This window comes from Microtus pennsylvanicus, chromosome 3, assembly GCF_037038515.1.
Source record: "Microtus pennsylvanicus isolate mMicPen1 chromosome 3, mMicPen1.hap1, whole genome shotgun sequence".
NCBI lineage: Eukaryota > Metazoa > Chordata > Mammalia > Rodentia > Cricetidae > Microtus > Microtus pennsylvanicus.
Window position 1 is genome coordinate 99,228,261 of NC_134581.1, and position 26,740 is coordinate 99,255,000.

General features: G+C 49.0%; 1 protein-coding gene across 1 annotated transcript in view; it reads left to right on the plus strand.

The window, feature by feature from the left end:
• The window catches only part of Dnmt1 (DNA methyltransferase 1), a 46,037-nt gene extending 22,338 nt beyond the window's left edge, over positions 1–23,699 (plus strand). The window contains exons 13-39 of the mRNA XM_075966685.1: positions 3,693–3,727; positions 4,010–4,055; positions 4,148–4,228; positions 4,305–4,414; positions 5,510–5,628; positions 5,875–5,967; positions 6,662–6,813; positions 7,138–7,325; positions 7,417–7,600; positions 9,398–9,495; positions 9,596–9,743; positions 11,267–11,382; positions 11,520–11,721; positions 11,796–11,935; positions 12,862–13,035; positions 14,387–14,605; positions 15,923–16,115; positions 17,876–17,960; positions 18,213–18,341; positions 18,445–18,727; positions 18,867–19,008; positions 20,304–20,470; positions 20,718–20,895; positions 21,691–21,886; positions 22,258–22,541; positions 23,163–23,253; positions 23,382–23,699. Coding sequence (XP_075822800.1) covers positions 3,693–3,727; positions 4,010–4,055; positions 4,148–4,228; positions 4,305–4,414; positions 5,510–5,628; positions 5,875–5,967; positions 6,662–6,813; positions 7,138–7,325; positions 7,417–7,600; positions 9,398–9,495; positions 9,596–9,743; positions 11,267–11,382; positions 11,520–11,721; positions 11,796–11,935; positions 12,862–13,035; positions 14,387–14,605; positions 15,923–16,115; positions 17,876–17,960; positions 18,213–18,341; positions 18,445–18,727; positions 18,867–19,008; positions 20,304–20,470; positions 20,718–20,895; positions 21,691–21,886; positions 22,258–22,541; positions 23,163–23,253; positions 23,382–23,419 — 3,891 coding nt within the window. The 3' untranslated portion in view covers positions 23,420–23,699. The remainder of the gene's footprint in view (positions 1–3,692; positions 3,728–4,009; positions 4,056–4,147; positions 4,229–4,304; positions 4,415–5,509; positions 5,629–5,874; positions 5,968–6,661; positions 6,814–7,137; positions 7,326–7,416; positions 7,601–9,397; positions 9,496–9,595; positions 9,744–11,266; positions 11,383–11,519; positions 11,722–11,795; positions 11,936–12,861; positions 13,036–14,386; positions 14,606–15,922; positions 16,116–17,875; positions 17,961–18,212; positions 18,342–18,444; positions 18,728–18,866; positions 19,009–20,303; positions 20,471–20,717; positions 20,896–21,690; positions 21,887–22,257; positions 22,542–23,162; positions 23,254–23,381) is intronic.
• Positions 23,700–26,740: the final 3,041 nt, after the last annotated feature.

Below are 26,740 nucleotides of genomic sequence, written 5' to 3' on the forward strand. Positions count from 1 at the left end.
TCTTAAAAGAAAGGAAGGGAGGGAGAGGGAGAGAGAGAGAGAAAGGCTGGGCAGTGGTGGTGCAGAGGCAGGCAGATCTGAGTCTGAGGCCAGCCTGGTCTACAAAGCAAGTTCCAGGAGAGCCAGAGCTGTTACACAGAAAAACTCTGCCTTGAAAAACAAAACAAAAATAATTGTACATGTATAGGTATTTTGTCTGCTTGTATATCTGTATACCGTGTTTGTTCAGTGGTCACAGAAGCCAGGAGAGGGTGTCATTTCACCTGAAACTGGGTGTGGATACTAGGACTTGTACCTGGGTCCTCTGAAAGAACAGACAGTATTCTTAACCACTGAGACAACTCTTCAGCCTCACAGTTGTTTAGAATCAGGATCTACATGTGTAGCCCAGGCTGACTCAGACACCAGAAGTCATCCTCTGGTTGCTACATGCATACCATGACACATGAATACCCACACATAATACACACACACACACACACACACACACACACACACACACACACACACACACAAGATAGACAAATGTAACTTTAAAATCTCTAAGAGGGAAGGACTTGTTGTGAATAGAACCACAGTACACAGTGAATAAAACCCCAGCACGTGTCTAGTCTGCTAGGATCGTAGTCTTGCAGGGTTTATTTGTATTGTTGAGACAAGGTATCCTTATAAACATGGCCTGGCATCCCCGGTGTTGAACTCAGGCGTGTGCATGTCGACTTGCTTCCTGTCTGATTTTTTTTTTTTTTTACAGCCTGAGCTGTGACCTACATTAAGATCTAAACTACATTAAACCAAGAAAAACAAAAGCTGGGCAATGGTGATGCCCAGCTTTGATCTCAGTACTTGGATCTACAGAGCAAGTTCCAGGATAGCCAAGGCTATACCAGACTCTGTCTTTGGGGAGGAAAAAGAAAAACGATCTAAACTATATGCAGTGAATTTCATGCTACCTAATGACCTCAATATGTTCCAGGAAATTAGCCATTAGGTAACTTTGTCTAAAGAAGTTAAACTTTAATTTATGTAGTTAACAAAAGCAAAGATGCTGCAGATTGCTATATAGTCACAGATCATGTATCATCTTCTAGGTGGTCTATAGCTGATCAGAGAATCGTTATGTGGCTCAGGTTTGTTACAAATAATGTTAGAAGATCTCAGCACAGGCTCCAATTTATGGGAAGTGTCCTGGGTTTTCCGAGCTTCTTAGTTGTCTCTTTGGCCTGTTTCTTGCTGTTGGCTGCTCTCTAGGAACTCTGGAGGTGTGCTGAGCCAGTGGCCCCTGTGATGAGGTTTGTAGCCCAGGCTTTGGCACTGTGGACTTTGTCCAGTGTGGTGTCTGTCCTTTCAGCTTCTCATATCATTTGTCTTTGAGTACTGGAGTGAGAGCCAAGTCTTTGTGTCTGCTCGGCAAGCGCTCTGCTACCTGAGCCACACTGTCAGTTCTAACCCCATGTTTTTATTTTTGGTTTTTTGAAACAAGGTTTTTATTCTGTAGTCCAGGTTTACCTCAATCCCGTGTCAGTCTGACTGCTGGGATGTAGACATGAACCATCATACTTGCTTCACCTAATGTCTTAGTGTTGTCTAAGACTGAGTAGAAGTTGCCGAGTGCAAGAAGCCGATTCTCTTTTGCTTGTTTATGGGAGTTCATTTGAAACTGCTTTCTTTGTGCGTAGTCTGTCTTGGCAACTGGAGCCATATTTATTTTCTCGCTGCTTGAGATAGTTGGTGTCTGGGGTCAAACCTCCATGGTTGCTAGTGAGGCCACTCCGGTGACCACGTAGCCTGTGCAAGGCTCTGGATTCCCTACCCAGCTCTGCAAAAGGAAAGTGAAAGGTTGAGAGGGAGCCAGACGTGGAGCTATGACTACTTTCAAAGCACCTAGGGGCAAAGACAGGGTCATTTTAATCTCCCAGTTAGCCAGTAAGACATACCCACAGCCTCTGGTCACTGTGTTTCCAGATGGTGCCACCTTCCAAGTTCCAACAAAACAGCCAACAGCTCTGTATCTGCAGGAGACAGGACTGGCCAGATCCAGAACCTGGGAAACCAGACTGCCTTCCACAAGTTAGGACTACATAGTTGAAACACATAGGCTACATAACACTTGATCAGTAAGTAGTGGGTCACATACCTGTCAGGTCCTGTGGTTATCACGTAGTGCCGTCATAGCCATCTGAAGGTACTGTCATAGTGCATTGTCTATCTCTTGTATGGGTCCTGATTTGAAATGTAAAAATGGCACAGGGGAAGCAGGGAAAGGTGGCTCATACCCATAATCCCAGCATCAGGAGGCTGAGGCTGAAGGATCTAGAATTCAATGTCAGCCTGAGCTATACATAGTCAGACAATCTTGGAAAAAAAAATATTTAATTGAAGACTTGACAGTTTCATGAGAGGTTGGTTTGAAGCGCACACATCAACTAACCTAACCTTTCCTAGATAAGGAGCACATTGAGGTGTCGAAGAATAGTGCTGCTTCCAAGTGATTCTGTGGAAACCATAATCCAGAGTATCAGTGCTCTGGAGCTAGGATGCTTAGGGATGGGAGAGCAATGTGGGACCTTGGATCGAACAGGTTTGACATTGTATGGGAGGAGGCACCAGAGTTTACTCCAGCTCCTTTACTTACAGTTGCCGTTCTGACCTACAGAGTAGCCACAACCCTATGCTCAAGAGGCAGGAGGTAGGCAGATCTCTTCAGTTTGAGGCCAGCCTGGACTATAAAGGGACTTATTTCCAGGCCAGCTAGGGCTACATAGTGAGATCCTATCTCAAAATAAAGTAGCAACATGACTTTCCTTTTTGCATTTTGAAAGTCCTTTTGAATGGAAGTGATTCTCTGTTGCCTTTCTCAGGGTACCTGCGATAGGCATCTCCAGTAATGCATGTAGTTTTTGAAGCTTGTGGTTTCAAGACGTCCATGTTTAGGAGGACCCTACAGTTCGCTGTTAGAGAGACTGCTCTGGCTCCCAGAGCACCTCAGTGTTGCTATGCCCTCGCATAGCTTTGTGTAGCACAAGGAGAGACTGGACTCTACTGTCCTTCTTATAAAAATGGCATGTCTTTTGTATCAGCACCTCCTGTTGGGGCCTTTTTTGTTTTTTGCTTTTTATTTGTTCATTCATTCATTTTGGTTTTTCAGAACAGTTTCTCTGTGTAACCCTGCCTGGCTGGCTTCAAACTCAGAGATCTGCCTGCCTTTGCGTCCCAAATGCTAGGATTAAAGGCGCATGCCACCACCACCTAGTTCTTTTCTTTTCTTTTCTTTTTTTTTTGAGATTGGGTCTTGCCAAGTATCCGAGGATGACCTCCAGCTCATGGTCCTCCTGCCTTAGGTTTCTGAGTACTGGGTTAGGGCAGGCTTTTCATGGGATTTGGACATTGGTGTAATTTGGGCCTTAGTACCTGACCCTTTACCAGCTTTCTTCCTGAGATTTGTGACAATCATATAGGAAGGTCCGTCCCCTCCCCACCCCCCCGGGAGAGAGGGTGGTCTGTCTATTGGGTGTCCTGGAACTCGTTTTGTAGACCAGGTTGGTCTCAAACTCAGGTCCACGTGCTTCCGCCTCCTGAGTGCTGAGATAAAGGTGTGCACCACCACTATCTGGCATATAGGAAGTTCTTAATCTAAAGTGCCATTCAAGCCTAAGGTATCCTGACTCTCTGTTCTTCTTGCTCCTGTTTAGGAAGAAAAGAGACGAAAAATGACACTCAAAGAACCGTAAGCACTTCGCTTTCCCTTACAGAGCAGGTGATGCTGTTAGGCAGTTCTAGAGGGGGTGAGAGGAGGCTGTTCCGCGAACTGCTGCACCAGCCTTAACCTTCTGTGGATTGGAGTGGAAGCAGGCACTTCGCTTCTGCCTGGCAACCTCAGTACCATGATGGTCACTGTGGATATTGGCATCAGCATGCCTGGGCTAGCTTAGGAAGAGTTGGTGCAGGGATGATGGTGGGTAGCGTATTCCAGTTTGATGAAATGCCAGCAACCTTGTGCTTCTTCCAGAGTGGAGAAAAAGGCGGCTCGAACCAAATCGGCCGTGATCCCAAAGGTAAGGGCACCTCCAGGAACTTGGCCAGCAACAGCACAGGAGTTCCTAGATGTTGGAGAGCTGCCCTGAGGCCGTACCTGTTCTTCCCACAGACGGATTCACCACGGTGCCCCCAGTGCGGCCAGTTCCTAGATGACCCTGATCTGAAGTACCAGCAACACCTTCCAGATGCTGTGAGTCCGTGCTCTACCTTCACCCTGTCCTCTCCTGCCTCCTGGTATGCCCATGTCACTGTCCCCTGTCCTTCAGGTGGATGAACTCCAAATGTTGGTCAGTGAGAAACTGTCCATCTATGAATCCAACTCGTCTGGATTTGAAAGCTACGAGTCATCTCCCCAGCACAGGGTGACCTGCTTCAGGTAACTGCCATGCCCTGTGGGTGTGTTCTGCTGGTGGACACCTGTGTTCAAGGCATCTAAGTGTAGTCATTACTTCTAATCATAGGGCTTCTCAAGCTGCCCTCCTTTTGACAATAGCTAAGAAGCCAATTAAGGTTGAATAGACTTCAGCCACAAATAAAATTTTATTATTGCTGTTTGTTTTCTGGGTTTTTTTGCAGCCTGGGCCAGCCTCAAACTTGATAAGTAGTCAGGATGACCTTGAATTCCTGGCCTTCTGTGCTAACATTCCCAGATGTGTAGTGCTCTGTGCAAACCAGAGCTTCATTTACATCAGGCAAGCCCTTCACAGCTGAGCCATGTTTCCAGCCCTGGCTTTGGAGAAGCAGGACCAGATGTGATGAGGCTGAACCCACAAGTCCTTCTGGGTTATATGGTGGAAGGGGTTCCCTCAGGAGCACCCATCATTCCTGAGTGCTCTTAGATATTGAGCCCACCATGGGCTGGAGTTTTTGGGGCCATTGGGTCAAGATCCCTGGGTGTGGCTGTGGCAATACTCCCTGCATGTTGGTTAGTGGCTATATCTCTCTCCCTACCACTGACATGGTAGATCTGTCAGTGATCTACAGGGCTTTGCCCTAATAGGCAGTAGACCTGTGGGGCCAGTTAGAGATTGTTTGTAGATAGCAGTCAGCTGTAAATCCCACTGTGGCATCGTCAGAGAACTGAAGCCAGGCTTCTCCTTCACTCAGTTACATAGCCTTTTTTTCTGGTGGGGAAAGATGGCTGAGGGCGTGTAGCCCTTGACTGAGTGTGGCCAGTGAACAGGCCTTATGCAGGATCAGTACTGGTACTCCAGTTCTTTTTAGTCTGGAGAGATAAATCAGCAGTCAACTCCAGCTGCTGATACCTGTGTAGGCAGCTCACAACCAGCCAATTATAACTCCAGCATGTGGTGTGTGGTATTTGTCACACAAGAGTGGTGTGAGACACTGTTGGGTGGTGGATATTGCTGAGTCCAGAACCCTCACTTAGTCTGGGTACCTTGAGTCTGACGGAAATTTATGGTCATCGGTGCGGAGCTGGGTGGTGAAGTAATGTTTGTTGCCTGTGTAGTGTATATTGCAATAGAGGTCATCTGTGTCCTGTTGACACTGGTCTTATTGAGAAGAACATTGAACTCTACTTTGCTGGTTGTGCCAAAGCAATTTATGATGAAAATCCATCTGTGGAAGGTACGTGTACTGGTAAAGGTATGTGCAATGTTCAAGGGTTGTTAAAGAAGTGAACAGAACATGGGAGGCAAGATAGGGGAGGCAAGATAGAACCCGTGGGAAGTACTGCTTTGAGAGGAGAGCTCAAAGTCCTGCCATTAACTGAGCAAAGTGAAGAGGCTGCATGCTGGCTGGGTTTTCTAGCTGGAGAGAGAGCTGTGAAGTCACCGTGTCTAGTCTGTTTCTTAGCGGGACTTTTTTCCACAGGTGGTGTTAATTGTAAAAACCTGGGGCCGATCAATGAGTGGTGGATCACTGGCTTTGATGGCGGAGAAAAGGCTCTCATTGGCTTCAGCACCCGTAAGTTTCTGCCTAGTCACAAGGGTCTCATCAGGCACAGGGAGGACCTCGTGACCAGTGTTCATCTTTACTGGCCTGAAAGCTGATCCTCCAGTTGTATGACAATCAGGTGTTTACAACTCAGATGAGTGCTGACCTCAGCTGACTCATTTCCACCTGGCTCCTGCAAGTCCAGGTGGACCTTAGCGAATAGAGAAGTTGGATTCTTGTGGGTTAGGTTGTGGAGTTTTAAATTTTAGATTGTTCTGGAAGCTTGGAAGACATATACTTGCCTGTGTTCAGCCTGGAGGCCATCAGATTGAGATGACTTTAAATTTTTCTTTATTGTGTGTGAGTGTGTGCACCCCAGCATACATATGGGATAATAGTAGTAATTGATTCTCTCCCTCTACCATGTGAGGCCCTGGATCAAACTCAAGTTGTCAAGCTTGTAGGAAAGTGCCCTTATCTGCTGAGCCATTTTACTGGCTCTGAAACATTTTCTTAAAATGTAGTACCTGCTGGACATAGCAGACAACTGCTGTCCTAGCTACTCAGGAAATTGAGGAGTTGGGGCTGCCTAGGCAACATGACAGGACCCCGTTAAATAAACCAAATAGCCATCTGCATAAATGGTAGGTGCTGGAGGAGCTTGAAATGCTCATAATCACCCTAATTGGACTATCTTTAAAAACCAAGTCATATGTTCTTCCAGCATTTGCGGAATACATTCTGATGGAACCCAGCCCAGACTATGCGCCAATATTTGGGTTGATGCAGGAGAAAATTTACATCAGTAAGATTGTGGTTGAGTTCCTGCAAAGCAATCCTCACGCCGTCTATGAAGACCTAATAAATAAGATCGAGGTGAGAGCTTTACCTTCTCTAGGAAGGGTTTGGATCCACATGTACACAGCATGGTTGATGCTAGAGAAGACTGTTCAGAATCAGAACCTTCCACTACCACTAGAAGATTAATGCAACAGGCCTGGGGGCGTGGCTTACTCGTAGTGCCCCGTCTAGAATCCCCAGTGGGGGCCTAGGTGCGCAACTTTTGGTACATTGCTTGTCTAGCATACATGAAATACTAGGGTCCGCTCACTCAGCCTTACAAGGAGGCAAAACATTAGAAACATCTGATCATTTTTGTTTTGTTGTGTTTTTTTTCTTCCTCTCCCCCCCAAACCAAAGACCACTGTCCCTCCTTCTGCCATTAACCTGAACCGGTTCACAGAGGACTCCCTACTGCGCCATGCCCAGTTTGTGGTGAACCAGGTAGAGAGTTACGATGATGCCAAGGACAGTGATGAGACACCCATCTTCTTGACTCCCTGCATGAGAGCCCTGATCAAGCTGGCTGGGGTCACTCTGGGACAGAGGTAAGGATGTAGCAAGAATCAGATGGGAGACTTGAGACCAGAGAAGGCAGTCTTATGTCTGGTTCCCTAAAATGGTGGCCATCTGTCTCAGGCGAGCAGAGAGACGCTATAACCTCAAAGATTCTACTAAGGAGAAGGACAAAGGGCCCACAAAAGCCACCACCACCAAGTTGGTCTACCAGATCTTTGACACGTTCTTCTCAGAGCAGATCGAGAAGGACGACAAGGAAGACAAGGAGAACGCCTGCAAGCGCCGCCGCTGTGGCGTCTGCGAGGTGAGCAGGCTAGCCACGCCGTGAGCCATCCTTGGCTCTTCTTAGATGTTTAGGAGTCAGTACTCTAGGGGAGCTGTCTGCCTTGCCGGACGGGTGGGGTTGAAGTCAACAAGAGTGTCCAGGGCCTTTTAGGTGGGTGCCATTGGTTACATAGCCTGGTTTCCTGAGAGACGTCAGCTCTACGTCCATGTTCTGGGGGTGCTGAGAGAGGACTGGCCCAAGAGCCAGAGTCGCCCCTCAGGCCACATTACACTCTGGAATTCTGCTAGAGCTTCTGCAGAAGTACATGTTTCTCTCAGCTTAGATCTGTGGCTGCAGAAGGCCTCTTGATATGACTTGGGTCTTAATCTAGCTCGGGCTGGCCTGGAAGTCTCTATCCTACCGTATTCTTCCAAAAACTGGGTTTATAGACCTGCGCCACCATGGCTGGCTCTTGTGAGTACTTTTGTATCAATGGTCTTGGAATCAACCTGTGTCATTAACACAAAACCCAAATTAAAAACAAAAAAAACCCCAAAACCTCAAATGATGTGGTTAAGCTGGAGGCACGAGCCTATCCCACAATGAAGGCAGTGAGGATCAGGATTTCAAGGTCATTCTCAGTTATAGTGAGTTTGAGGTCAGCCTGGGCTACAGACCATATACTGAACCATAGCCTGCATGTGTGTGTGTATTCTGAGGCAGCTTTGTAGGCAAGGCTGTCCTTCCCCTGCCTCCTGAGAGCTGAGTGTCTGGGTGTTGTACTGCATGCCCAGTCCTGTGAGATCAGTTGTCCCAACACCAGCTTACGGGACATGCCTTATCTTACGCTATCAAAGGAACTTAAGTGTCCTGAGAGCTCTGAGTGAGAAGAGAAGACTGTTACGTGCTATTCTTAGTACACAAGGGACTGCTGGGTTCTTCTTTAGAGGAAGTCACCTTAACCGTGTGACACACTCAGGTGTATTTTTGCAGTTTACTGTTCTGACTTTCCCTGGGTGTAGTAGAGCCTCGCTGATCCTTCGCCACAGTAGTATCCGTCCTTTTCTCATGGTATAAGCCTCCTCGGGATGCCCTTCCTCACCTTTACTTGACTTTTTCTCCATGCCCTTGTATTTGATGTTAATTCCTTTTAAAGTTGTTGTTGTCTGTTTCTGAACAAGGGAGCTGGGTGCTTGGTTCCTTTTGATTACCTTGTTCTCGTGCTGTTGTGTTTTGTTAGTGACTGTCCCCACTGACTGCTTGTGAGTTTCTAGGGAATGCTCAGCACCCTGTGTGCCTCCACATACGCAGACGCAGAGGCACAGTACAGGGTACAGTATGTGTCACCTGTGCATGTCTGTTACAGGACCTTAGTCATAGCTGGGTGACCTGATTGATACCTGACACAGGTTAAGTCTGAGTAGTTGTCAAGCTTAGGGCATGCATGGGAAAAGTCTGAAGTGCTCAGCACAGATGCGGTGTGCTTTCACACTTACTAGTTGAGGGTGTGCGCAAAGGCTGCAGTGTGTACATGGAGGTTGGAAGTAACTTTGGCTTTTTAGTCTTGCTGTGGGTATTGAAGCAAGCTTGGGAAGCTTGGTACTTTTACCCACCAAACATCTCGCTGACCCTGAGCAGGCATAGTTTTGAAAGTTCTGGGCTGGTGTGGTGATGTATGCCTTAATTCCCACTCAGCATTTGTCTGCAGAGGCAGGTGGATCTCTGTGAGTTTGAGGTCAGCCAGAGCTATGTAGAGAGACCTTGTCTTAAAACAAACCAAACAAAAAAAAGTTCCTCCCTATGGATGGCTGGTTGATCCACCCTTTTATTTTTCAGGTCTGTCAGCAGCCTGAGTGTGGGAAGTGCAAAGCCTGCAAGGATATGGTTAAGTTTGGTGGCACTGGGCGGAGTAAACAGGCTTGCCTCAAGAGGAGGTAGGCTTTGCTATGTTCTGTTCTGGTGGCAGAGGCAACGACATGGTGTGGGGCTGACAGGATGCTTTCCCAGGGGTTGACGGCAGAGTGTGTTCTGCAGGTGTCCAAACTTGGCCGTGAAGGAGGCAGATGACGACGAGGAAGTTGATGATGACATCCCAGAGGTGCCGTCACCCAAAAAGATGCATCAAGGGAAGAAAAAGAAGCAGAACAAGGATCGCATCTCCTGGCTCGGACAGCCCTTGAAGGTGAGGCCTCTTCCTCTTACGTGCTGCTGCACGCCTGAGCCTAGCCCTGCAGCCAGGAAGCCGCAGGCTCACCTGTGAGAGGCAAGCTGCAACCCAGCTGCTGTCCCGTCCCCCCCTTTCCCCGTACTTAGGAGTAGAATGCAAGGCCTCAGGCACTCTAGGCTGGAGCTCTACAACTGAGCCACACCTCAGCCTCACTGGTAAATCCTGAGATGACTGTAGCCCAGGCAGCCCATTACTTCTACACTTTACACTATTCCATTTCAACCTCCCAATTGCTGAGGTTACAGACATGTGCCACCATGTCAGCCTTAGGTTGGTTTTTTGGGTTTTTTTGTTGTTGTTGTTGTTATTGTTTTGTTTTAGTTTAAGACGGGGTTTCTCTAACTGTCCTGGAACTCCCCATGTAGACCAGGCTAGCCTCTAAGGCAGATCTGCTTGCTTCCTGAGTGCTGGGATTACAGGTGTGGAACACCATGCCAAGTTTAATAGAAATTATTAAACTGGACTGTGGTGACACATGCCTGTAATCCCAGCACTTGGATGGTAGGCAGATCTTATGTCTATATATATATTTTATATACACGTGGTGGTGTACTTGGGACACAGAAGCAGGTAGATCTCTGTGTTTTAGGCCAGCCTGGTCTATAGAGTGAGTTCTAGGACAGCCAAGGTTATACAGAAAAAGGCATTCATTCAGAAGCCTTGGTTTGGTTTGTTTTAAAAATAGGCTCTCACTTTATAGCCCAGGTTGGGTTAGAACTTAAATTTTATTTTTTATCAATTTTTTCAGATTTATCGCGTGTAGATTTTTTTTTTTGCCTATATGTATGTACATGAATCATGTGCATGCCTAGTACCCACAGAGGTCAAAAGAAGGTATGGAGTCCCCTGCAATTGGAGTTATGAATGGTTGTGAGCCACTGTGGGTGCTAGGAACTGAGCCCAGGTTCTCTAACATCAAAAAGTACTTTTCACTGCTGAACCCTGGACCTCTTGATCCTTTGCTTTTTTCAGCCTTTCAAGTGTTGGGATTACAGGCATGTGCTGACAATCCCAGCAACTCACGCCTTTTTTCTTTGAGTTAGGGTTTTACCGTGTAGCTCTGACTGACCTGGACCTAATGTAGGCTAGGTAGGCCTGCTAGGATTAAAGGTGTGTACCATTACACCCGGCTTTCTTGATTTCATTACGTTTATTTGTGGATGTACACACATGCCACAGCAATCGTGACTCCAAAGACAACCTACGTGAGTCCCTTCTCCATAGAGTGGGTCTCAGGGATCAAACTCAGGTCAGACTTAGTGACAAAATTTTATCCACTGAGCCATCTTGTTAGCCCCCATGACTTATCAAATAAGTCGTGTTTCCACTTTTTTAGGGTGTCTGAGGTGGAGCCCAGAGCCTTGCATCTGGTCAGTGCTCTTTGCACTGCTGACCACACCCCTAGTCCCAAGTAAATTTCACAGAAAGTTAGGGGAAATGTTGGACATGACCCTCACCCAAGCTCAGATTGGTTTCAGGTTGAAGAGAAGAGAACTTACTATCAGAAGGTGTGCATCGATGAAGAGACACTGGAGGTGGGGGACTGCGTCTCTGTCATTCCAGATGATTCCTCCAAGCCGCTATATCTAGCCAGGTGTGTGTGTCCTCCTGCCAAATTTGAGTGCCTGCTTTTTCATGTCTGACTGAAACCAAAAGATACCAAGGGTTTGTGTGGTCCAGTTCTGCTGGTTACATGAGATATCTATTCCCTGTCCCGTCTTGTGGCTGCAGGGTCACGGCACTGTGGGAAGACAAGAATGGGCAGATGTTCCATGCGCACTGGTTCTGTGCTGGGACAGACACAGTCCTTGGAGCCACCTCCGACCCGCTGGAGCTGTTCCTGGTGGGCGAGTGTGAGAATATGCAGCTCTCCTACATCCATAGCAAGGTCAAGGTCGTCTACAGAGCGCCCTCTGAGAATTGGGCCATGGAGGTGAGCGCCTCCTCTCCTTTCCATGCTCCACCCGACCATTAGGAGCCAAGGCTGACCATGTTTTGTTTCCACAGGGCGGCATGGATCCCGAGACCATGCTGCCAAGGGCTGAGGATGATGGAAAGACCTATTTCTACCAGCTGTGGTACAACCAGGACTACGCAAGGTTTGAATCCCCTCCCACGACCCAGCCGACAGAGGACAACAAGCACAAGTGAGTGTGTGCACCAGCTGTAGGCCTCCTCTGTCCCCATCCTGCTCTGGGAGTCCTTCCATTCTCTCAGGTTTCCAGGGAAACGTTTACTTATTCCCCAGCTGTGTTCTTTGGGTTTTTTTGTTTTTGTTTTTGGGGTGTTTTTGTTTTTTGTCGAGACAGGGTTTCTCTGTAGCTTTGGAGCCTGTCCTGGCAGTAGCTCTTGTAGACTAGGCTGGCCTCGAACTCAGAGATCTGCCTGCCTCTCCCTTCCGAGTGCTGGGATTAAAGGCGTGTGCCACCACCGCCCAGCCCCAGTTGTGTTCTTTGCTGACCAAAGAGGCCTGACATCATGGATGTGTTTAAAATGTGTGGACCTGGCCAGGTGGTGGTGCACACCTTTAATTCCTGCACTTGGGAGGCAGAATCAGGCAGATCTGAGTTCGAGGCCAGCCTGATCTACAGAGTGGGTTCCAGGACAGCCAGGACCGTTACAGAGAAACCCTGTTTTTAAAAAAAGCATGGACTATCTGGGGCTTGTCATAGGCAAGCATAGCCATCTGTTTAAAAATAGTCATTTCTGCTGGGCAGTGGTAGTGCACGCTTTTAATACCAGCACTTGGGAGGTGGGAGGCAGAGGTAGGCAGATAAGTGTTCGAGACCAGCCTGGTCTTCAGCGTGAGTTCCAGGACAGCAGTGCTATATAGAGAAACCTTGACTCAAAGAGAGAAGGGGGGAAAATACTCATTTGTGGTGCTAGGTTGTAGTCCTGGGCCTTGGGCATTTGCTGGCCAAGGACCCTGCTATTGATATACACAGCCCCTGGCTTGTTTGCTAGGCTAGTATTAATTTCTGTCTTTGAGCTGTGGTCAAAAGGGGCAATTCTCCCAGATATCTGCAGATACTTTTACCTCGGAGCCTTGAGTTTCTGCCCTTGGCTTCTACAGGTTCTGCCTATCCTGTATCCGGCTAGGTGAGCTGAGACAGAAAGAAATGCCCAAGGTCCTGGAGCAGCTTGATGAGGTGGATGGCCGGCTCTACTGCAGCTGTATCACCAAGAATGGTGTTGTCTACCGACTAGGCGACAGTGTATACCTGCCTCCTGAGGCCTTTACCTTCAAGTGAGTGCCCCGTTCATGGTCCATACCCGTCAGTTGGCTTGGTGATCTTTCCAGCTGCTCCCCTTAAGCTAGTGTTTAGGCCTCTCCTCGTGAAGGTTCTGTCACGTGCTGGTCGTGCTCCAGGCACACTGCCTCAGGCCTTTCACCATCTGTGCTGTGTGTCTGGCTGAGACCTGCAGTGCTGGACAGTCAGTTCTTGGCTCGGCTCCGCACCTGAGCAGCTCTGAGGTCTTGGCATAGACTTCCTCCCTGAGTCTTTTTCTCTTTGAAGCTAATGGGATCTCCCTGCCAGAACTCCAGTGCTCTACCCAGGGATTGTTGGATGAGGTCTGTGAACAGGACTACATCAGACTCCATGTTGGAAGTCAGGGCATCACCTCCACCTTTCATCCATTCTACATCCTAAGCGCTAGAACAAGTTGGAATTGCAGCTCATGTTTCCAAACATAGCTCAGTATCTATAGTTGGAGGATCCATTTTCCTAGTGTCTGGTGAAACCTTAAGTCCCCAAATTTGGCTTAGTTGCTGTGACCCATGGAACTAAGGAATGAGTGGATACTTCATTGATGGTGTTGGGTATTTTACCCAATCTTGAAATGCTCATCTTTGGTGTTCTATAGGTTATTCCCTGTGGTGTCATCTACCACATAGAAGCACACCAATTAGGCCACACATAAGCACTCAGGGGTGCTTCTAGGACTCGAAAGTCAACTGCTAGCCAGAGTGGGAGCCACCTTGGAAGATCACCTCCTATGTCCTTGTGGGTAGAGTAGCTTTGCCATGAGTTGGGCCAAATTCGAGCTTTCTCAGACTCCATCCTTCACATCACATTTGCATCGGTGGAAGTGACATCATGTCACAGCGAGTCCTCGAGGCCCAGGGCTCCTCAGAGCACAGTGGTTGTGCTTTTGGCTGACACCTGGGGAGATGGTATCTGTGCTGTCTTAGAAGCTGCTGTTTCCCCTAGTGCAATGTCCCCTCCTATAACATTTCAACTTGTGTTTGCTGACAGGACCTTGTCACATACAGTCAGTAGTACATGGTGCTACATGGCTGGGAGGTACGTCCGGGTTGGCCTAAAATTTAATTGGCAGCTCAAGCTTACCTGGAACTCCCGAGCCTCCTGTTTCAGTCAGTTTGTTTCCCAAATCCTGGGATGACAAGCATGTGTAGCCACAGCCCCCTGAGCTCTGGGAGCTGAGTGATATTTTAAACAGATTTCATTTGAAATATCTTTCATTAATGGTACTAGGCTGTACCAACTCATGAGGAATCGGCTCACTCCAACCTGTCGTCTGGACTCTAAGGCCTCGCGCTCAGTTATATACCCTTCCTTCCTTCCTCTCTGCAGCATTAAGCTAGCTAGCCCCTTAAAGCGTTCAAAGAAGGAGCCTGTGGACGAGAGCCTGTACCCTGAGCATTACCGCAAGTATTCTGACTATATCAAAGGCAGCAACCTGGATGCTCCTGAGCCCTATCGCATCGGCCGGATCAAAGCAATCCACTGTGGCAAGAAGAACGGCAAGGCCAACGAAGCAGACATCAAGATCAGGCTCAACAAGTTCTACAGGTCCGTGTGGGTTCTGCCTGCTGGGAGGCCCTCCAAGAGGGCTTTGCTGGTAGAGATGGCTGCTTCTGGTTATCCTGGGGGCATGGGTGTATTACATACTTGTGGCCTTGGTGGGGGGGTGTAGGTGTGGCTAAGTTGGGAGCCTGTGTCTAGCATGTGGGGTACTGTGGGCTCCAATTCAACCTGCAAGAAACAAAAGCTGCAGAGTGGCAGGGAGTGTGTCCTGGTTTGTCTCGGTGCTTTGCCCAAACCAGTCTCCTGTTCTGGTCTCCCACCACTCTCAATCCCTCTGTTCTGCACCTTTACTGGTTCTGGGTTTGTTTGTTTCCAGCCCTTGGCTTTACTAAACACTCCACATACACTTTAGGTACTTGTGCATGCACTCATGAAAGTATGGCTTCTTTGTTTGAAGACAGGCAGTAGAAAGGGGGCTACGGTGAAAGAAAACTGGCCCAGATGACCTGTATGTGCTTGTTTTACCAGCATACCTAGAACTTGTATCAGCATCCACGTACTAGGATAATAGGCACCTCTTACTACACCTGATTTTTCTGGAGTCTTTGTAATGATCAACGTGGTTAGAAAAGAACGGGTCACTCAGCGTTGATGGGCAGGATGAAGCAGAGCATCCCTGATCTGGTTCCCGGGAATTCCATTCCTGCTGTGGGGTTGGGTCCAAGTAAGGGTGGTGGTCACCATGCTGATGGAACTGGGATGTGTGATCTTTCCGTGATGCTGTTTATAGGTTGAGCCAAACCAAACCAAGTACTCAAATTATACAGCTTACCTCTCTTACAGGCTACCTCAGTGTTACTTAATGCCATGTAAGGGCTTGAGAGATGGCTCAGTGCTTCAGATTTGATAAGTTTAATTCCCAGCACTTAAACACATGGTGACTCAAGATTGTCTAACTCCAGTTCCACGGGATTCGATGCCCCCTTCTGGCCTCCATGGGCACTGTACTCACCTGTTGCACTGACATACAAGCCAGCAGAGCGCCCATACACACTGAATAAGAATGAATAAATCCTTTTTAAAATGCTATCTAAGATGTCCTGTGGAGACTGGGTTGGTAGTTGTCTGTAGTCCCAGCACTTGAGGTGTTGTGGAAGGAGAATCGCTGAGCTGGAGGTCAGCCTGGGAAGCACTGTCTCAAAAAATAAAGGCCTTGAGGTATGAGGTGTACAAGACTGACAAGATCCCTATTGTCTCACTCAACTCCCCAATTGCTGGTTCCAGGCATTGCAGATGAGGGTGCTTTGACCTGTGATTATAAACTTGTGGTAAAATAATACTTACCTGGTGTCCGCTTTACAGGCCTGAGAACACCCACAAATCCACCTCAGCAACCTACCATTCAGACATCAACCTGCTGTACTGGAGTGACGAGGAAGCTGTGGTGGACTTCAGTGATGTGCAAGGCCGCTGTACTGTGGAGTACGGGGAAGACCTGCTTGAAAGCATCCAGGATTACTCACAGGGAGGCCCTGACCGCTTCTACTTCCTTGAGGTGGAGCCAGACTTGAGGGGCAAATGTGCGAGAGTGGGGTACCCAAGAAAGCAGCTCAGTCTGGGGTGGAGCTCAGTGATAGGCTGGATAGGGCTAGACCTGGTCCTGGGTGGAGCTCAGTGATAGGCTGGATAGTGCTAGACCTGGTCCTGGGTTTTTCTTGGGATAGGAGATACGAGGTAGACTAAGGAAGCAGCTGGTACGCAGTGGGTTTGGTTTTTGTCTGTTTTGAGCTAGGGTCTCACTATACATTTATATACCCCTGAAACTCCATCTGTAGACCAAACTGGCCCTGAACTGGCAGATCCACCCACATTTTCCTTCCAAGTGCTGGGATTAAAGGCTTGTGGTACCCGCCCCACCCAACCTATATAGTCTTTTGGTTTTTCAAGATAGAATTTCTCTGTGTATCCCTGAACTGTTTCTGTAGACAGGGCTGGCCTCGAACTTAGAAACCCACCTGCCTCTAACTCACTGGGATTAAAGGCATGTGCCACCACCACCTGACTTCTATGTAGAACCTTAGGAGTAGGATTTTGACTTTGAAAGAAAACAAGGCAGCTGGAGATAGGGCTTGATCCAGTAGAACTCTTTCCTAACATGCACAAAGCCCTGGGTTGGGAGGCAGGATTGGGTGTTCAGAAGAAGATTGGTGTTGGATGCCCAAGGCATAGGGCACATTACTTAACAGAGCTGCATACCCATGTCAGCACATGACACAGGCCTGTGATAGCAGGTGGTTCTGGAGTTCAGTGCTTAGCTTTTGCTTTTCTGGGTTTGGTTTGAGTTTTTTTGTTTTGTTTTCCAAGACAAGATTTTTGTATATAATTCCTGACCGTCCTGGAACTCACTATATAGTCCAGGCTGGCCTCGAACTCACACAGTGCCACCTGTCTCTGCCTCCCGACTGCTGAGATTAAAGGCATGTACCACTACTGCCCGCCCAGCTTTTTGTTGTTTTGAGGTAGAATTTTTTCTTTGTAGGGGGCTGGAGAGGTAGCTCAGAGGTTAAGAGCATTGCCTGCTCTTCCAAAGGTCCTGAGTTCAATTCCCAGCAACCACATGGTGGCTCACAACCATCTGTAATGGGGTCTAGTGCCCTCTTCTAGACTGCAGGCATACATACACAGAATATTGTATACATAATAAATAAATATTTATAAAAGTTTTCTTTGTAGCCCTGGCTGCTCTAGTTTTAAGAGTAAAAATTGGTGTAACATTTTACTAACACCATTAAAATTTATCTGACGGACTGTTTTGATATACCAACCATACCTAGGGTCTTGGTATATGTTGGAAAGGTCCCTCTCTTTGGGACGAGTACACTCTGTCTCTTGTGACCAGGTAGTGGCCATGGTTTTGAGAAAGGATCCAAGATCCTCTTGTACTAGACCCATTTGAGTACCTGGAGCTTGGCTCTTCAATGTTTTGTGTGCATGTTTATGTGACATTGGACAGCAGGCTCCCATAATGCTCTCCCTTTCCATCGAATGTATGCTCTGGGTGCTTTAAGTAGCAGATGTTGGTGCAGACCATGAGAGGGTTAATAGAAGTGATTTTAGACAGCCTCTGTAGTGTGGAGTGGCCTCAGCCTCAGCACCATGACCAGCTGGCTACAGTCTTGTCTCTTTCCAATAATAAGATTGGCTGTGATCCTCCTAGGGAATCAGATTATCAGACCAAGTTCTTAAGCTGTGTGTGTGTGTGGGGGGGGGTGTCCATGCATTTCTTCTTAACTAATATGGCTCATCTCTGTGCAGGCCTACAATGCAAAGAGCAAAAGCTTTGAAGACCCTCCAAACCACGCCCGCAACCCTGGAAATAAAGGGAAAGGGAAGGGGAAAGGTGTGTCCCATCTGTTACTCCCCTATATGTATGGTTTTCATGAGACAAGGTTGCATGTTGTCCTAGCTAGCCCAGAACCCTGAAGTTTTCTGCCTCAACCTCTCAAATTCTGCCCATGTTTGGGAGGCTGAATCGGGAAGGTCTCCCAAGAGGCTGCTCTTAAGACACAAAGACAAGGTCTCCTGAAAAAAGCCTCTGAGGAGAGCCACCTGGTGGGCCCTTCTCACAGCTGATGTCCTATTCCTCCTTCAGGGAAAGGGAAGGCAAAGAGTCAGGTGTCGGAGCCCAGAGAGCCCGAGACAGCCATCAAGTTGCCCAAGCTCCGAACTCTGGATGTGTTTTCTGGCTGTGGAGGGTTGTCAGAAGGATTCCACCAAGCAGGTGGGTACTGGTTGTGCTGACTCTGGCCTGGCTGGGCAAGGCGAGGCGGCCATGGCATGTCTGAGCAAATGAAAACAACAAACCTCTGCTCTCTGTCCCCCAGGCATCTCTGAGACACTGTGGGCCATTGAGATGTGGGACCCAGCAGCCCAGGCATTCCGGCTGAACAACCCCAGCACCACGGTGTTCACAGAGGACTGCAATGTGCTGCTTAAGTTGGTCATGTCTGGCCAGGTGACCAACTCCCTGGGCCAGAGGCTGCCGCAGAAGGGCGATGTGGAGATGCTCTGTGGTGGACCACCGTGCCAAGGTTTCAGCGGCATGAACCGTTTCAACTCCCGTACTTACTCCAAGTTCAAAAACTCCCTGGTAGTCTCCTTCCTCAGGTAAGCATGGACAGCCCTCTGTCATTTGCTGTCTGGGGGCGACTCTCGGCCAGATACAGCTTTGTGGGAGGGAGCCCCTCTCTGGTGGGAGATGCCTAGGGTCTGTGAGAGACTGACCTTTGTCCTTCCTGCCCCACAGCTACTGCGACTACTACCGGCCACGGTTCTTCCTGCTGGAGAACGTTAGGAACTTTGTGTCCTTCAAGCGCTCCATGGTGCTGAAGCTCACACTGCGCTGCCTGGTCCGCATGGGCTACCAGTGCACCTTCGGTGTGCTGCAGGTGGGCATCACACAGCAGGCAGAGGGCAGAAGTGGTTCCCTCAGTGCGGTCACCTGGACTGCTGCCCCCATCACTAACCGGGAGAGTGTTCAGGCCTGCTGGGTAGCAGAGGGCTGCGTGATCACTAGTGTGTTGGTGAGGATAGTAAATCTGAGTTTGACACCAGCCTGATCTACAGAGCGATTTCTAGCACAGCTAGAGCTGCAAAGAAACCCTACCTTCTTCCTCCCCTCCCCCCAAGACAGGGTTTCTCTGTAGCTTTGGAGCCTGTCCTGGAACTAGCTCTTGTAGACCAGACTGGCCTCAAACTCAGAGATCTGCCTGCCTCTGCCTTCCGAGTGCTGGGATTAAAGACGTTGCACCACCACCGCCCAGCCTAAGAACCCCTGTCTTAAAAGAAGAAAAAACATGGGGTAACCAGGTATGGTGGCACAGGCCTGTCATTCCGGTCTTAAAAGGCTGAAGTCTGAAGTAGACGATCATGGGCTCAAGGCCAATGTCTCAAGATTAAGAGCTGGGTTGTAGCTAAGTGTAGCGCACTCACAAGTAACACATTGGTAACTGCACATTTGCCAAAAGTAAGCAGGGTTGGCTGGGGCCCAGTTGGTAGCACACTTAGTAACCTTCAATAAGCCTGGGTTCCTTTCCCATTACCACTAGCCCAAATATGGTCGCACACACCTGTCATCCCAACAGGTAGGCAGTGGGTAGCCTGGGCTACGAACTCAAACATCCAATGGATGCTGAAGTCACAAGAGCCTGCATGGGGCAAGTGCTGCATTCCCACCCCTTGCCTGTGACTGTCAGGGAGTGGGGGGCACCCAGCTCCCCATTGTCCTTACCACTTCTGCAGTGTTCCCTAAGGGGCTGTCAGTGAAAGATAAAAGTGGCCCCACAGCAGAACCTGAGATTCTGAGAATCCAATGCAAACTTGGGATTGGGGCTTTCCAGTTGGTTACCCAGAGATCTTGCCATCCCCTTCAAACCCATGAGTTGCTGTGAGAAGAGGGGAAAGACAAAAACAGGTGGTGGGTTAATATTTTGGGGGCCTGGGTTTGACAGAATTGGGGTGGCAGGGAGCTTACAAAGACGAGTGACTAATTCTGGAAATTCATATTATTATAGTCTTAAGGATAGGGAATTTTGCAAATGGTGTGGCCCTGGCTGACAAGCGAGCGCTGCTCTTGTTGGTCAGTTGCACTGTCGACTTGATGAGTTGTAGATGGTTCTCGGCACAGAGACCAGCTAGGCAGACACTCTGTCTGACGCCACCTGTCTCCATTCCCCTCTTAAAGGCTGGACAGTATGGTGTGGCCCAGACGCGGAGACGGGCCATCATCTTGGCTGCAGCCCCAGGAGAGAAGCTGCCTCTGTTTCCAGAGCCTCTGCATGTGTTTGCGCCCCGTGCTTGCCAGCTGAGTGTTGTGGTGGATGACAAGAAGTTTGTTAGCAACATCACTAGGTAGGAGCTGAACTTGGCACACCAAGTGCTGGACTAGCAGGAGGTCATGACTCCTGGGTCACTGGGGTTTGTGCCAGGCTCTATGTGGAAGCTCAGTGCTATTGCAAGTCTATGCCATTCCAGCCTCAAGTTCTGCCTTGTTGCAGGCAGCTGGCTTGAGTAGAGCACATGCTACAGCTGCCCTTCACATCCTGAAATCCAGCAGAGACTGCACGCATGATATCTAAGAAGGCACCCTCTGCTGCAGGTTGAACTCGGGCCCCTTCCGAACCATCACGGTGCGGGATACCATGTCCGACCTCCCTGAGATCCAGAATGGAGCCTCGGCACCTGAGATTTCCTACAATGGAGAGCCACAGTCCTGGTTCCAGAGGCAGCTGCGGGGCTCACACTACCAGCCCATCCTCAGGGATCATATCTGCAAGGTAGCGGTTCCTAGCTTCCCAGCTAGCTTAAACACAAAATAATCACACAAACTATTAATTAAATCAACTGCTTGGCCCATTAGCTCTAGCTTCTTATTGGCTAACTCATATTAATTTAACCCATTTCTATTAATCTGTGTATCGCCATGTGGCTGTGGCTTACCAGCTAAAGTTCCCAGCGTCTATCTCTCTGATTCCTCCCTTCCTCCCAGCTCCCAGTTCCGTCTTCTCCACCTACCTAAATTCTGCCCTGCTATAGGTCCAAAGCAGTTTCTTTATTCATTAATGGTAATCCCACATCACCTCCCCTTTTCTGTTTAAATGAAAAGGAAGGTTTTAGCTTAAGCATAGTAAAATTACATAAAACATATATGAACCTCCCACACCACCCTGAGTCTGGTGCTTCCTGGGGTCTTGCCTGGCTCAACTTCTCTCTGGGCTTACTGCAGGCTCAACATCTCGGGTCTCCCACCCCGGGGGCCGGTATTGTCATCTTCAGGTGGCACTGGAGCAGCAAGCACCCAAGTGCCTCCCCCAATACACCCTCTAATCGCTCTTTCGTATGTACTAATACACTGGGCTGCACCTTTTGTGTGCTTCCCTGGCTGACCTCACACTGGACCCTTGCCTTATGCATTTTTCTCAGATGCCCCTCTAGGCATGCCCTTGGCTCCATTATCTGTTCGGCTCTTAGAGCTAGGGCTGGGTAGCTGTCTCCTCCTGATAGGATCTGAGCCTCTGGTTCCCTTTTGTGCTTCCTGACCTGGATATCAGCTGGGATTCCCTGTGTTCTAGGACATGAGCCCATTGGTGGCTGCCCGCATGCGGAACATTCCACTGTTCCCAGGATCGGATTGGCGTGACCTGCCCAATATAGAAGTGCTGCTGACAGATGGCACTACCACCAAGAAGCTGCGCTACACCTTCCACGACAAGAAGAATGGCCGCAGCAGCACTGGTGCAATGCGTGGGGTCTGTTCCTGTGCAGAAGGTGGGACCCCAGGCTTTGGTCATCCCACTTTCACCCACTATCTCCACAAACGTGGATTCCGTGACTACAGCCCTGTGTGGTCTGGCCGCTTAGCTTCCTAGGGCTCCCTAGCAGTCCCCACTTGACAATCTGCTTGTTAACCCAGAGGCCCTGGCCACACCGGGTGCTACTAACTAAATGGATGCCAGAGGGGGGTTAAACAGTTTTGCCTCAGCAAAGGGGTACCAGGTGCTCTGGGCCTGGATTAGGCAGCCATCAGAGCCCCTCCCTCCCCCCCAGGAAGCCCCTTTGCAGAGGTGAGTGCCCCAGAGAGTCTGAGTCTCCCTGTGGCCTGGCACCAGCCCTGGCTATAGCACAGTATTCTGTTGCAGCTGGCAAGTCCTGCGACCCCACGGCCAGGCAGTTCAACACCCTCATCCCCTGGTGCCTGCCGCACACTGGGAACCGGCACAACCACTGGGCCGGCCTCTATGGGCGCCTGGAGTGGGATGGCTTCTTCAGCACCACTGTCACCAACCCTGAGCCCATGGGCAAGCAGGGCCGTGTGCTCCACCCAGAGCAGCACCGGGTGGTGAGCGTGCGGGAGTGTGCCCGCTCCCAGGGCTTTCCGGACACCTACCGGTTCTTCGGCAACATCCTGGACAGACACCGGCAGGTTAGCCCAGCACCTGAGCTTGTTGCCAAGCGGCCTCAGCTCTCATGTAGGGAGTGGGGCCCAGGGCTTGAGTCCAGCTGTGTCACTGAGAGCGTGGGTCAGCAGCAGCAACACAATAGTACAATAGCACAAATGTCATTCCCCAGCTGGCTGTCCCTAGTTAGAAGGTACAGCAGAAATCCTGGCCTGGCCTGGGCTGGGCTGGGCTCCATACAGACCAGCCCCATGCTCCCTCAGGCCCTTGTTTGGCTCATAGTGGGAATCAAAGTGGGCTTGGGAGTCTCTGTGTTTTGCTTCCAGATTTTCCTAAAGTCTTTTGAAAGCTTACTGTCGGCTATGTGGGGTGGCTCACACCTTTAATCCCAGCACTGGAGAGGCAGAAGCAGGTTGATCTGAGTTCCCAGCCAGCTTGGTCTGTTTAGAGAGACCCCGTCTTGAAACAGAGTAAACAAAGAACTCCCTGTTAGTGATCTGTGGGTCTGAGGGCATCACAGTAGAAGGCCTGTGCCACTTGAGTAGACTGAGTCCCCAATGTCCAGGTCACTGTCCTGCCTTGGTCAGAGCTGAGGCAGGACAGTGACACCCAGTGACAATCTGGTGTTGCCTCTTTCCTTCCCACAGGTGGGTAACGCCGTGCCACCACCACTGGCCAAAGCCATTGGCCTTGAGATTAAGCTCTGTATGTTGGCCAGAGCTCAGGAGATGGCCTCAGGTAAGTGCCACCTTCCTCTAGGCCCTGGGACTTGGGCGCAGGAACTGCCATCAGCTGTTGCAAGTTCTCCAGCCATGAGCTTGCATGCCACTGTGTGCTCAGGGTGACTTCTGCTTTCCTCTCTTCAGCTGCAGTTAAGAAGGAGGAGACTCCCACGATGGAATAGTCCTGCTCTCGCCCAGAGCCCCGTATGCACTGATGTTTTTACCTGTCGAGCCCCAGCATTTGAAATGTCATGCACAGCGTCTGTGGCCATGGCGACACTAAACTGTTTGTGAGGTTGCTTTGTGACCAAGCCGTGCAGTACTTTGTGCATTCTGGATTTTAAAGTTTTTTGGTTTTTAATTCCGTATTCTATCAGATCTGCCACTGCAGGTGGCAAACAAGACTTGATGTAGTTTTTATATGTTGTAATATTTCTTCAAATAAAGCGCTTCTATAAAGCACCCAGGTAGTGACTGGTGTCTCTCACTGCTTCCCCACCAACAAGAGGGGAAAGGACCTCTGGCTTGAAGGCATACGTGGAGATGCATCTACCTCACAGGATACATTTCTGTGACTCAGTTTTGGACAGTGAGAGGCAAATGGAACTTTCAATAAGGCTTTCCAGAAAGCCTCTTAAGAAAATGGGCTTGGGAGCTTGGGAGGTGGCTCAGAGTTTGAGAGTACTGTTCCTAGCGACCACATGGTGACTTAACCATCCATAGTGAAATCTTGTGCTCTTCTGGCATGCAGGCACACATGCAGGCAGAACAATGTATACATAATAATTTTTTTTTTTGGTTTTTCAAGACAGGGTTTCTATGTAGCTTTGGAGCCTGTAAATAAATAAATCTTATCTTCATGGCTACTTTATCCTTTTGTTTCGGAGTTGACGTTGACTGTGGTGTCTGGTAATGCACAGGTGTTCTGTGGTCATGAGGACATCGTGTCTACCCTTAGGCAGAGCTCCAGTTGGCTTAAGACCTGCCTGGGTGGTCTGACTTGATGTACTGATTCTACGTGAACAGAACTTCAGTTTATCCTTAGGAAATGTCAACTGTAAAATGCAAATATGTTTATCATATTTACCCTTCACTTCATGAGTCACAAATATGCCAAGGCCAAGGGGCAAAGTGACTCAGTCCCTCAGCAGCAAACAAGTATGACCTGAACTTGTGAGAGCATCCTGTAGCCCTTCTCATCTGGCTCAGAAATGTCTGGATACACCGGGTCACTGGGCATACCTTTTTCTGTTTTGTAACCATGTCTGACCACTATGTTCACTGTGTAGCTCTGGCTACAAGTATGACCTGAACTTGTGAGAGCATCCTGTAGCCCTTCTCATCTGGCTCAGAAATGTCTGGAAACGCCGGGTCACTGGGCATACCTTTTTCTTTGTTTTGTAATCATGTCTGACCACTATGTTCACTGTGTAGCTCTGGCTGGCATAGTAATCGTGACAGTGCTTCTGCCTCTGCCTTCCCAGTAGTGCTGGTGTACTGTACTAAATCCAGCAGTAATCTTCAGGCCTCACTAAGTAGCCTAGGCTGGTTTGGAGCTCAGTCCTGCTTCACCTTCCCCACACCCCGTGTTTGTAGCCGTGCCACCACACCCGGCTAGGATAATCGGAGGTGGTGCCTCTTGTTACTGTCTTTCAACAACTCCATGGGCCATTTTCCCTGGAAAGTGAAGGTGCAAGGGTCACCTCCGTGTTGCTTTCTTATAATGGACGATACAAGCTGCCTCTTCCACACATAACTGGCCTAGCTCAGGCGTGCAGAGTCCCAGGTGGTCTGCATGGCTGAACCACCGGACATTCTTCCCTTCAGAGCTTGTGTTCAGGCTTTGTTTCCAGGAACAGAAACCAGAAGTCTAGGATCCCTGCTCAGAGCAGGGCTAGATAGTTTGAGTTTGGCAGTGTCATAGCTTGGGCTGGCTTTGAGCCTGCTTGCACTAACACCTCTTAACTTACAGGGCACTGGGGATAGAACCCATGGGGGGCAAGCACACTACCAACCGATCCAAATCCCCAGCTAAACTGGGCGGTGGTGGTGCACACCTTTAATTCCAGCATTTGGGAGGCAGAGGCAGACATCTGAGTTCAAGACCAACCTGGTCTACAGAGTGAGTGCCAGGACAGCCAGGGCTACAGAGAGAAACCCTCGACAACTTCGAGAGTACACTCTTCCACCTGTGCGTGGGCTCTAGGGACTCAGTTGCCAGGCTTGCACATCAAGCACTCAACCACAGAGTTATCTTGCCCCAGAATAGGGTTTTTTGTTTTGGGGTTTTTATCTTAACTATGTAGCCCCATGGCTGTCTTTCCTATTAACAGGGTGACAGCATCATGACCAAAGCCACTTACAAAACACTCAATTGGGGGCTTGTTTCCAGTTTCAGAGTCTGTGAACATCATGGCAGGGCAGCAGGCAAGCATGGTACTGGAATGGTAGCTGAGAACTTACATTTGAGCCACAAGCAGGAGGCAGACACTGGACCTGGAGTGACATTTTGAAACATCAAAGCCCACCCCCACTGACACACCTCTTCTATGGGAAAATGGTAGACTTGCCACTTGTATTGGTTTAATAAAACTCGATTGTCTAGTAGCCAGGCAGGAAGTATATGCGGACCCACCAGAACAGGAGAATTCTGGGAAGAGGAAAGGCTGAGTCTGCAGTCGTCACCCAAACGCAGAGGAAGCAAGATGAGAATGCCTCACTGATAAAGGGTACCAAGCCATGAGGCTAACACAGACAAGAATTATGGGTTAATTTAAGATGTAAGAGCTAGGGGCTGGAGAGATGGCTCAGAGGTTAAGAGCATTGTCTGCTCTTCCAAAGGTCCTGAGTTCAATTCCCAGCAACCACATGATGGCTCACAACCATCTGTAATGGGGTCTGATGACCTTTCCTGGCCTGCAGGCATACACACAGACAGAATATTGTATACATAATAAATAAACAAATATTTAAAAAAATAAGATGTAAGAGCTAGCTAGAAATATGCTTAAGATATTGGCCAAACAGTATTACAATTAATAGTGTGTGTGATTATTTTGGGTCTGTGTGGCCGGGAACAAATGAGCAACCTCTGTCAACATACCTCCAATAAACCTGCACTTTCTAATCCTTTCCAGACAGTTCCACCAGCTAGGGACCAAGCATTCAAATATATGAGCCCATTCTCAAACCACTGCACTCTGGCTGGCCTGGAGCTCTGTATAAACCAGGCTGGCCACAGAAGATCCACCAGCCCCTGCCTCCCAAGCACAGCATAGTAGATGTGCTATACACCTGACAGTTTTTAATTGCATTTTGGGGGATAGGGGTTGAAACTGGGCCCCACTATGTAGCCCTGGCTAGCCTGGAAACTCACTATATAGACCAGACTGGTCTCAAACTCAGATCTGTTTGCCTCTCCCCTCTAAGTGCTGGGACTAAAGGTGTGTGTTACCATGCTCAACTGTTGCAGCGGATTTAGTGCCAGCATGTCCTTGTGATCT